This window comes from Montipora capricornis, chromosome 7 (genome assembly GCF_036669925.1).
Source record: "Montipora capricornis isolate CH-2021 chromosome 7, ASM3666992v2, whole genome shotgun sequence".
NCBI classification, from domain to species: domain Eukaryota; kingdom Metazoa; phylum Cnidaria; class Anthozoa; order Scleractinia; family Acroporidae; genus Montipora; species Montipora capricornis.
Window position 1 is genome coordinate 11,820,991 of NC_090889.1, and position 12,227 is coordinate 11,833,217.

The following is a 12,227-nucleotide window of genomic DNA, read 5'->3' on the forward strand; positions in this document are numbered from 1 at the left end:
GCCGAATGCGAATTTTTAGAAGAACACGCTAGGGATTCGATTCAAGATAATTAATAATGAATCAAGCAAACGGTCAATCAAAGAGCAGCTCCATTTTAACATCCAGTGAAGAGCAATATGGTTGTGCAAATGAAACCGCCAGAGAGTCGTTGGAAAGGAACAATGGAGTGGATTCCCTTAATTAAGGAAAGGGAATTGGAAGATGAAACCTCGAGATCAGCGGATTTTTGAGATATAAGAACCAGTTACTTGCAAATCCCATTTGGTTTTTAGAGTAGAGGCTCTTACAAACACGCTTCAAAAAACTGTGAAATAGTTGGAGGTAGCTATTAATTAAAGTACACTGACATTAACTGGGAAATAATTAAGTGAATAATAATATTTATCTGTACCCCCCACTGTTATTCACTGGGATGGTTGACTCCTATATACCTGCAGTTAGATACATAATAACATAGGTGACAAATTGCTCCTTAATTTTCCCGTGAAATTTCATCGTTAATTTATAATTTTACATGTGAAATTACAATCTTGCCAGTGGGCAACTTTTCCTACAGTGCCAAAATGGCATCTTACGAATGTAATTTGTCGTCCATAATATTAATAGCTAATCAAATGGTACACTCGTGAAATTAGGGAATAATTTAACTTGCGTTTCGTCCAAAATCAAATAATTTCCCGAGCCTTTAGGCTCGGGAAATTATTTGATTTTGGACAAAACACAGGTGAAATGATTCTCTAATTTCACTTGTTACCATTTGATTATCCATACAAAGCTAATTCAGCATTTCCTGGATAAACTGTCATTGTTTGACAGAAATGGGAAACTTGTCTTAGTTTTTCCTTTCCAAGACCTTTGTTCAACAATAATGATAATTGGCATGCGGGCTGGGTGAGGGATTCAATGGCTAAAATTGTACGTGGTCATGATGCATCAAGACAAAAGTATCATGGAGTTTCATTTAATTAAATGGTACCTGGCAGTTTAAGCTTTGTAGTATCCTGCCTACTACCCAGAAGCCTTTGATACAGTCACTTATCAATACATTATTGAATAAAGGCACATTGTTATTATTATTATTAATATTATTATTAGTATTTAGTATATTATTATTGTATAACTGCTGCTGTAAGATAAGAAAGTTCTCTCTCATCTCTAGTCTCTCCTAGTTTGTCAGTCAGTTTTGAAAATAATGAACGTTACCTGTGTTAATATGAAACATATAGTTATTATTAGAATATATAATACGTAAGATGATGTATCATAAGATTATTATTATCATTATCATAGGCCATATTCATAAATGGCCGCCCAGAAATTATTCTTTAACTTGTCTTTGTACTAATCATCCTCTCTAGCCTCACTTTGGAGCAAATGTTCTTTTGAATTTTGTCCATGCTTATGAGGCTACTGAGGATGATTAGCATTCAGACAAAAGAATAATTTCTTGGCCATCATTTATGAATATGGCCTAATAATTATCCCAATTTATTAGTTATTATCCACAGTAGTCTGCCTTTACAGTAAGGACACTTGAACCGTGAACACTTGACATTTTCGTGTACATTGTTTTTTTCGACGACTAAGAAATAAAGGCTATGCTTATGATGTATAGTGTTACATGTATAGCATTTTGTAAGTGTAAAAACTTTAAATACTCTTGTCAAAAGGACAAGCCCACATTCTATAGTCACTAAAAAAATGTACAAACAAATATCAAGTGTTCATGGTTCGAGTGTCCTCACTGTAATAGTTGGATAAACTTCCAGCTGTCCACAGCCAGTAGATTTAGACGACCTATTTTTGCTATTATTTCTTGTTTTTTTAGTATCATTTTATAATATTGTTATTACCATTGTTGTTGTTGTTGTCATAAAAATGACTGTAATCAGTTTAATGAATGCTGTTGTTGATTAATTACCTTTCTCGTCTAGTGACATATAATTCCAGATTCAGGCAGTTTGTGTTTCTTGACTCCAGAGTCATTACAAGTTGGTCGTATGAAAGTGTTTACAACACAGGTGATTACAGGATTGATTGCCGATGGCATTCTCTATTTTTTATATCTTATCCCTTTTTGAATTTCTGTCATGTTGACTTATAAATATTATTATTATTAATTGGAGATTTCAGTCAGAGATGAAATGCTTCAAGGGTTGGATCTAGTTGGGTAATAGCTGTTAAGGAAATTAATGTAGATGAATAGCTGTTATTCAAGAATGCATTAGGCCTCAGGCCTCAGTTGATCAAAAGTTGGAAAACGCTATCCACCGGAGAAATCACTAAGTGTTGGATAGTACAATTTGCTTTGCTATGACTTATCCACTGGACAGCGATTTATCCAGCAGATAATGCTATCCATCGTTTGAACAACTGAGGACTGTCAAAGTAAAAAGTTAACTCATTTCACTCAGTCCTTGACCACGGAACTATATAAATTTTTATTACATGTTTTGCCTCTATGCCTGAGTGCACACATTATTTTATGTAATAGCTAACAGGCATAAGATTTATAATTTACACGATTTGTTTTTATTGTTTTTAAGTGACGAGGCATCTCAATTATCCATCTTACCAGTTCAATGTTCTACGCCTTATCATATTCTCAAGGAAATTCAATGTCTATTTTGCATTGTCAAAGGAATATGCATTGAAGGTAAACCATGAAAAGATGTCCTGTCTGCAAACTGCAATAATTTATTATTGATGTACTGTAATATAATGTTTCATGTATTATTCATAGTTACATACAGTACTGTACTAATACTAAACTAACCACTCCCCATGGGGGCAATGAAGAATAGATTCCATGAGGAATGAGCAGCATCCCTAAGCCACTCAAGCGTTCCTCGTTCATTGTAGAACGGTTCCACAATTTGAGGTGCCTCGGAGCTGAACAAGAGCATTCGCCAACTCTAATCTCTCCAGGTTTCCCTAAGCTTATTTAAGCAAGGAGGTTTGAGCGAGATAAACACATGGAAAACTATAGGGAAATGTTAACAGACTATTGTCTTTGAATATTGCTTCCTTTTTGCTTCTGTTTCATAAAGACAAGTGAATCAGTTGTGAAAAGTTTCAAAGGCAATATCAGTAAAGTTCAAATTATCTGCCCAATACCCCCAGAACTAGTATCTACAAAAGTTTGCACACGTTTCTTTACCTCTTAACTCATACTCCGTCAATCTTTTATTTCCTGCAGATCGTGACCACTATGGCTGCAGTTTCTATTTCAGATCTGTTTTACATCTTTTTAGTCTGCTATTCACAAAACATTACTTTTTTTTATCCCACATATTTTAACCCTCTTTTTAATGAAATTCATTTACCATTTTACGTGTAATTTGCAACCTTAAGTGTTCTTATTTCAAGTTGTCCTTTTGCAGGTCTTTAACCTGAATTTTCACGAGGTGTTTTCGGTATCAGCTGACATGCATTCTGTGCTGTGTATGGTCTTTAATCATGTGAAAGATGAGCTTATTACAGGGGGAACTGGTGGGATGAAGGTGAACTTACAGTAGTTTGAGTTTGGACAAATCTGAATCACAGGAAAATTAATAGTGAACTTTATTTAAGTGCCAAGTCTTCAGTAGGCCTGCAGCTGGGGCACATTAAATTGGGGAAACTAAACATTGAAATCATAGGTTGAGAAGAGGGGAAAACGGGAATATCTGGAGAACATTCTCTCGGAGCAGAGTATAGAGAACCAACAAACCCAACCCACATATGACACCATGTCAGACTGGGAATCGAACCCAGGCCACATTGGTGGGATGCGAACGCTCTCACCACTGTCCACCCCTGCTTCCTCAAGTTTTAAAATTAATTTATCTGGCAATGCAAGGGTTGACGAATGTTAAAATCCGAGACTCGCCGAGATACCGAGAACCTTGTTTGCGAATCCCAGACCAAAACATGCCAACTTCACGCCAAAATAAAAGCAATAGAGACCTTTTAGTTTAGAACCGACGTTTTCGCGATATACCGCAAACCACAAAGCCCTGAACTTTTAGCAAACTGTTCCTGTTATCCACAGCGGTGCCGCCATCTTGGATTTTTCATTGCTACAACTGCTCTCAAATGAAACAGCTAAAATTCTCCCAAAACTTATATTTGATCTTGACAATTGTTCCCAATAAATAGCAAACAGATGTAACAACATGACTGATATGGTCAAACGGGAGGTCTGATTAATCTCTGGCGATAAAACGCTGCCGGAAGAACCGTTCTTACCGCAAGAACAGTGCCTTGAAGTTGAAACTCGAACCGCAGACTGCAAACGTGACGGCAACGACAAGATCACGTGATTTCCTGAGGTTCGTGGTTCGCGGTATTGCTCGAAAAATTCGTTGCTAAAGGTCTCTAATATAAACGATACGTGGAGACTCTTTGCAAAGACTGTCGAGATTTTCAGATCAGATGAAAAGTTTGCGAGTGCCAAGATTTTGGAGGTACCATTCTCCACCCCTAGTGCATATATTACAATAGATAAATTTAGTATGTTACCTACATGTAACCTTAATCCTTCAGCTTACTGGTAATTTAGGCCTTGTAACGTGTAGTTTAGTCCCAGTTTATCAACATTGATTTGTTCACTTTGTGGATTGTTTAAGTGAAACGTAAATTGCAACGTTGACGGAAGGTTTGAATAAAACAGCAAATATGACCGGAGGCAGCTCCAGATGAGTTGAAAATTGTAGAAGATTGAAATAATTAGCATTATTAAAAACTGGATCATTGGATAATGCAATTCGAGAGTTTTGATTGGCTAAGCCATCATGGGTTATGAGCCATTATACCATGATCTACAAACACGGCAGCATATGCGTGATTTTTTTGGGCCTTTTTATTTTTATTGTAGTGTAGTTTTCTATATTCTGGGGTCGTTTTTATTAAGACAATTATTCCACTCGCGCTTGTTGGATATGAGATGATTATAGCCAAATCGGCGCTACGCGCCGCGTTGGCTATCTATCATCTCATATCCAATGGACGCTCATGGAATCATTGTTAATTACTATATAAACAACAATGAAATACCAAGTGAGCTTTCGCGCGAAAACATGATATCTTGGCATTCGAAGATAACACATAGTATACATGTATACTCACTCAGAGCTCACTCCGTGATCTTCATGGTGTTTCAAGTAATCTGATTGGTTCGCTATCTCGGAGTAATTGAGCAGTATTCACTGACCCGGCTCCGGAGTGAATAACGCATGATCCTTAAACAAAATGGCCAGCATTTATTAATCAGAAATATTGAAAATACAAGATGATGCTGTGCTACAGAAGACAAAGAGGGCCACAAAATTTGGCCTGAAAGTTTTCAAAGGTAAGAGAAGAGTTCATACTTTTGCCAACCAGTGTTTGACTTCGTTTTTCCAGATAATTATTGCTGAAAATTAAACAATCTTCACGCCAACAATTTGTTTCACTCGGAGTAATTCATTCTTGTAGGGCTGGTCGCCCACCAAAACGAATTTCTTACTGAAATGGAGGAATCAAAAAAATGTTTAAGAAAGTTACACATGGCTGCAAGGAAACAAGTCAGGTCATTTTACAACAAACCAACGCTTACCTCAATTAGAGCCGCCATTTCACGTGGATCCTTTACCAACTGCACTTTCAATTTCCATGTCAAATGAACCTCTAAAACTTTGATGGAACGGTGAAAATGTTTTAACAAGCAGTCTTTTGATTTAGATTGCTGATTTAAACGGTGCTAAATGACCATTTTGCTGTTTGTGACGAGGATTTTAACGAAAGTTGGTATAAATACACAGGTGATTATACAAAATCGCGCGCTCTCATTGGCTCGCTATCTCAGTTTATCAGCCGATAATCACCTCGACGGACAAAATGGCTGCCAGTAGTCGTTTTGCCACTGTAAGTGAAGGTGATTTCGCGTTGAAATGTTTTTTTTTTTCTCTTTTGAAATAATCACCTGTGCATTTATACTAAAACAATTATTCGCCTCAGGCTCAGTGACTATCGGTGAATATTCACCGATAATAACTTCGCCTTCGGCGAATAATTGTTAATTATTTAGATGTGCCATGTTCGAAGCTTCTGTAAACACTTTCGCGCATGCTTTGTGTCACTTGCACGTTTTCCACACATGAATTGAGATGCCAATTAAATCGACTTTGGATGGTTTTTTTCTGCAATTGTTGTTGAGATCACTTCGTGAGTATATACTAAAACAATTATTCTTTTCAATCTCGGTGAACAGTGGCAGAATATTCGACCAGAAAGATCACTGTTGCTATGGTTACATCTAAAAATCGCGCCTTTCGATGCCTTGCGTGAAACGATTTAGTATTTCATTGGCGTTTATACAATAAATAGAATATTACATGGCTGCTTCGAGATACAAAATTTCTCTTTTCGTAGAATTTCGTTTCTCCCGTCACGGCCATGAAATATCCTCTATTTTTGTTTTGTTCAAAACAAAGGAAAATTCAAATTATTCTCTCGAACCTCGACTCGAAACTAGCCTATTGCAATTGAAGTTTTTGACAACTGTTTAGCATAACGGTTATTCATAGTTTAGCTGTTGTTTGTGACTTACCGGTAGATTCGGTATGTTCAGCTGACATTTTTTTTCACTTAAGCTTTCAGTTGTTGTTAAGTAGTAATTGGTAAAAGCGCACAAAATCAATTGCACTTCCATTACACGTGGTTTTCTTACTCTACCTCTTAATTTTAGTTCTGGACATTTGGAGAGATTGAAAACGACAAACAGAAGGCATGGGAGAGGTATTCAAGACCAATGGCTAACTATGGCTTGGTTTTAAGGTGACTAGTCTTTTCGTCTGATATTGTACATCTCTCATCGTGTTGCTTTGGCCAACCTTCATATAACGTTGCTTCTTTGTTGCTTTATTTACGTCTGCTTGGGAAGCGATCTCTAAAGCCGTGTTCACTCTTAATGTTGATCATAATCAACTGGAGTACATGTATAATCAACAGCTATTCACCGAAGTAGAGGTGGCTAGTGTTGGATATGCGGCGAAGTAAATATCCACCACTAGCCACCGACATTGAGGTGAATACTTGTTTTAGTATATACTAAAGCAGTGAGATAATATAGCACAAAAAGATGGTTTTAATTCATTTATTTTCTGCAAAGATTACAACATTTTAGGGAGCAAATTCCGCATGAATTGCTCGTAGGTGAATAGCAATGAATATCCGGAGTTTGAGTAGCCAATCAGCGTGAGCGTTCAACCCTATCCACTGTTTTGGTATATAGGGATGTTTCTCGTGAAGTCACCTATTGTTGTTAATATGCCAACCAGAACCCAATTGGTTGTTGAAACAATGACTTCCTTTGTTCCTTGGTTGGCAAATTTGAATATCAAAAGAAATGTGACGTCATTGTTTGTAAACAAGAAATATCGCTATACTAATTCAGGCTATCATAGACCAAATGCATAAATGGCGGCCAAATAAACTTTCTTTTGTTTATGCGCTAATTAGACTCACTAGCCTCGTTTGCATGGACAAAGTACAAAAGAAATGTTTCTTGAAAGCGAGGCTAGTGAGTCTAATTAGCACATAAACAAAAGAATACATTTTTGGCTGCCATTTATGCATTCCGTCTGTACTCCATTCAATTTTATTCAATTATATTTCTGTTCACATCAGTCTGCGAAAATTTAAATACTGTGAGCAGGGTAACCTCGCCTTGAGACAAAATGGCACGGTATCGCATGGCTGCCACGATTATCATCACCATTCTTGAGGCGAGAAAAGAACCAATGATGACTTCCAAGAATGGAAGAAGACAAATCCAGATCTTTGCTCCACAAAGCGATTAGAAGTTTCGTCCGCTCATATCACGACGGTTTCTGCATTCTGTTCAAATTACGCACTGTAATTACTTCAAACAACGCCCTTGAGGTTGTTTGAAATAATTATAATCCAATTATACTCACGTATTGTAATTAGTTGATGTGAACCCATTCCAAACTTAATTGGATTATAATTCTATCATAATCGAGGCTCTGTTGGCTCAGTTTTACTAGAGCATTAGAATAACATGAAGGCGGTCACTTGCATTCATAGTCTTAAAATATCACGTGTGAAAACAACTTGTTATTAGATATCATGTTTTCGCTGGAAATATCACCTGGTATTTCATTGGTGTTTAATTAAAGTTTTTCTCACATGTACGTACTTCGGTATTTCAGAGCATCCTACCCTGACATGGGAGGAAGTTGGGTAAAGCAAGTAGAGTTGGATGAAGCTATGCAAGTAAGTCGGATTGGATTAAAGGGCTGCTTTTCTGCAAGATCAAGAGTTACAGTGTACAACCTTTGGCTCTAGTGAAATGTGTGCATTCGTATTAAAAGTTCAGTTTTGTAACTGTTTGGGACTATTGTTTTGAATTTCTGAGCCAGTCAGATGTTGTTCTTAATCCTTGAGTTTTTCAGCGTTCTGACCTCGTTTATCAGCTCATTTGCAGTATGACCTTATATGGAAGCTGATTGTGCCAAGCGTTCATGAAGTCGAAAAGAATTTTTGGTTGTCTTGTTAAATTGAAGCAGTTCAAAGTTTAATGTAATTTAATAAGACAATTTTTCCATTTACAGTTGTTGGATGTGAGATTGGTAAAAGCCTGCACTATGTGCAAAATAGCAAACTTCGCCATGTGGAATTTATTTTAACCGACTTGTGGATTATTCAATTTAATTTTTCAGTGTCTTTACTGTTTGTCTGAGCGAAATGTTGTGGCCTACGATATGGAAGGAAATCTTCTTTTCCAGATAACAGAGTAAGCCTGTTACATTGTACCTTGGAAGTCTTTTTATATCACAGGATAAACAAAAAAATGGTCGGGTTTCTCTGCAAGAAAACTCCGAAATTTGTCTTTTCACAGGGGCAGTGTGACCTTCGTCGAGTTGTTTCATGAAACTAAATTCACCTGTTTTAAGGCCGGTTTACATGCCAACAGATCGTAGCGTGCAAACTGGCCTTTAAGGCGGGTTTACATGCTACGATTTGGCAGCACGACTTGTTCATAGAACACTGTTCTCAGAGCAAGGAACATGGAATCGGTCTTGGTGTTGCAAAAACCAATCAAAAAGGGGTCATATACGAAGCACGCTTTCAAATGCTTGATCGTTATCATGAAGTGAGGCTGAATAAGGCTTATCAGTTTACAGGTAGGCCAGAATCAACGTCAAATGGAGCCTCTTGCAGAGTTTTTCTTCCAACTGGCGACATTGTGGTTGCTTTGGTGTACTCGTTTGAGAGATTCCTGCTAATTTTTAGAGATGGATGACTGTACTGTTGAATGTTAAAGATCTTTCTACTTTGTTGTGTTTGCAGTGCACACAGAGGTCCTGTGACAGGATGTGTTTACTCCAAAGCCTGTAACTTTATAGTAACTGTTGGAACAGATTGTGATGGTATGTATGGTTTTAGAACAATGTACTCTTTTCAAAGGGAAAAGACAGCTCAGTTATTGGAGCAACTGAAGTAGCTAAAAAGGAACCTGTAAAAAACTGAGACTGAAAGTAATTTTTAGCCTGGATTTTTTCCTGCCAGCAAAGGTCTCTTTTTTTTTTTGCGTTCGCTGGGCGAGTACAGGAAAAGAGGCCTCTGTCATGGGTCGAGACTCACTTTGATCCAACCGCCATCCACAACCTTGGACGGCACTCTTTAAACCGCATGCCCCATGATATGTTTGCTGACTGTGACTTGAGCCCGCTTTCCTGCCCATTCCCGAGTTTACAGTAATTCCGCTGTTGTTAAGTGAGCCCACACAACATGAAGTATCACGTGAGGATTTGGTTGCTAAGTAACCGCTGCGCATGCTCAATACAGTGAGTTTTGACGCGTGGCAGAGGTCTCTTTTCCTGTACTCGTCAGCCCAGCGAACGCAAAAGAAAAAGAGACTTCTGCTAGCAGGGTTTTTTAAAACTGCTTAAGCTGTTCAACTGACCGTTATCTTTAATTTCCCTCACAAAGAAGTTTCAAATCCGCAATTCCAATGATCTGAAAATCATATATTGTATACATTCTTTGGTGTTCCTGTAGATTTTGACCCTCCCAATTTGGGTCTGAGTCCTCTAAATGAGGGGGAGGGTGAAGGGGTGGTAGGGCATAGGTGCTGAAGCAGTGATGAGAGCACTGGCCTTCCACCAATGTGTCGTGGGTTCGATTTTCAGACGATGCTTTATATCAGGTAGCCTTAATTTTGGCCGCCTCCTCCGCTCGTCAGGTTTGAGCAGAGGTATGGAGACATTAATGACATTAGGGGAAATGAATATCACTTTAAAGGCTTGGAAAATGAGCATTGTTTTCTTTGTCATTCTAACCTTTAGTAAATGTTTGGAGCCGATCGAAAAGTGGAGGAAAAGTTCATACCTTTACCGGGCATTCAAAGGTACAAGATTAATTCTATTGCCATTTAAAGTGCCCCTGTGACCAAAAAATCAATTCATATTATTTTTCCTTTGGATTTCAAAACTGTTAACAAAACACTAAGTGACCCACGTTTTAAGCCTTGATTTCAAAAAGACACCTCTTTATTTTAACTGTAATTTTCCTATTTAATGGTCCGCCATTACTAACATTATCTTCTTGAGAGAGCTGGATCGAGGAGAAAATGACGTCCAAGGCTCACTAGTGGAGGATTGCAGTACGTGTTTACGGCTCAGAATTAATCTGCAGCGCGAGGGTTTTGGGGTTTCAAACGTTTAAGCTCACGCATTGCATATATAATAAGCGGCGTTTACACGCTGAAATTTTAAGCTAGTCACTTTTCCCTCGATCCAACCGTCTGAGGTCCAATCGGTCAGTTTTGAACGTGAGTAATGGCGAACCGTGAAATCCAAAACTTACACTCAAAGTAAACGGCCTTTGGATAAAAATCAAAGCTCAAAATTTTGCCAGTCAAGTGTTAAGCAAACTGTCACTTTCAAAATCTAAGGAAAAAAGGAAGTGGTTTTTTTGATCACAGGGGCACTTTAAGCTTGAAGCTAATTAATAAGCAAATGGAGATGGGGAAATGGCTGTAAATTTACTTTGATCTTATCACTTTACTGATCGTAGTTGAGACAAACTGGTTTCTAAAATAACTGATCCAGAGTCCTAAATAACACCTCTCCTCTTTGTTTATATGAAAATGGCGTTTGTATAATGACAAGCAGAAGGTTTTTGGACGCCTTTGGCAATGTGGGCGCAGTCAGAGGAGAGCATGAACATGACGTAAAATATTAAGGGAAAGGGAAACTGCTAGCAAGAAAATTAAACAGTTGAAGTGCATTAAAACAAGAGAAGATATTTCGGAAAAAGATCACTGGCGGGATAATCTTTTAAGTAAACGAGAACTGGTAAAAACCGTTATCAATGCTTGTAAACAACAAACAATATTTTACTGTATGTTATCGCTAATTTAATGTCACTTGAAATGCATGGACTTGGTCACTTTGGTTTAACATCGTCTTGGACGAAAAGTCGATTCTCTCAACTTTGCACGATCTACATCTGGAAAACACGTTCATCCAGCTGCCCAACGTTTCGTTTAGGAAATTCAAGGCAAAGGATTAACTTGTCTTGTCCGTTATTTCTGTCGCAGCTCAATTTTTTTGTTGGTTTAAAATTTTTCAAACCAGTTTATTTTTTTTGTCTAATTTTTATTATCATAACTCCTAATTAGTTATTTGGAAAGAAAGATCGACTGCTTTTGTTGTTGTTTGTGTACCGTAAACGTCCATGTACACATTTTTTCACAAAATGGAAGCCATAAATCAAGGGTGCGGCTTATCCATGGATACATCTGTGTTTAGAGTTTTAAAAAACCTCATTAATATCCATACAACTTCTTAAGATCTCAGTAAAGAAGCATAAAAGAAACTGGGAGCATGTTGCTGTTGTTCATTGACTTTTTAATGAGTGGTGGCTCCTAAAGGAGCCGTTTGTGTCTTCCAGTGTTTATCGGCGAATCTTGCTCTCCAAGAGTTCTTTCAAGCGATTAATTTTCGCTTTACTCGAACAAGTAAACACCAACCTACAAGGAATCTCCATTCCTCCCCACAGCTCTTTGCAGTAACGTCTTCGGCCAGTCAAATCCACGCATATCTTTCCACAACGTGGGATAAAATACCACAAAATTCGCGAGTACTCGCAAGGTAAATGGCCGACTGTATCGTTGTCCTTAACCACCTTCTCGGCAAATTTGTCGACTGCATTATCAAGCTCCTGTTCTGCATGA

General features: G+C 37.8%; 1 protein-coding gene across 1 annotated transcript in view; it reads left to right on the forward strand.

The window, feature by feature from the left end:
• The first annotated feature begins 258 nt into the window (after positions 1 to 258).
• The window catches only part of LOC138055632 (uncharacterized), a 56,222-nt gene continuing 44,253 nt past the window's right edge, over positions 259 to 12,227 (forward strand). The window contains 9 exon segments of the mRNA XM_068901521.1: positions 259 to 322; positions 1,936 to 2,022; positions 2,548 to 2,657; positions 3,385 to 3,504; positions 6,711 to 6,799; positions 8,197 to 8,260; positions 8,707 to 8,780; positions 9,338 to 9,417; positions 10,336 to 10,397. Coding sequence (XP_068757622.1) covers positions 3,430 to 3,504; positions 6,711 to 6,799; positions 8,197 to 8,260; positions 8,707 to 8,780; positions 9,338 to 9,417; positions 10,336 to 10,397 — 444 coding nt within the window. The 5' untranslated portion in view covers positions 259 to 322; positions 1,936 to 2,022; positions 2,548 to 2,657; positions 3,385 to 3,429.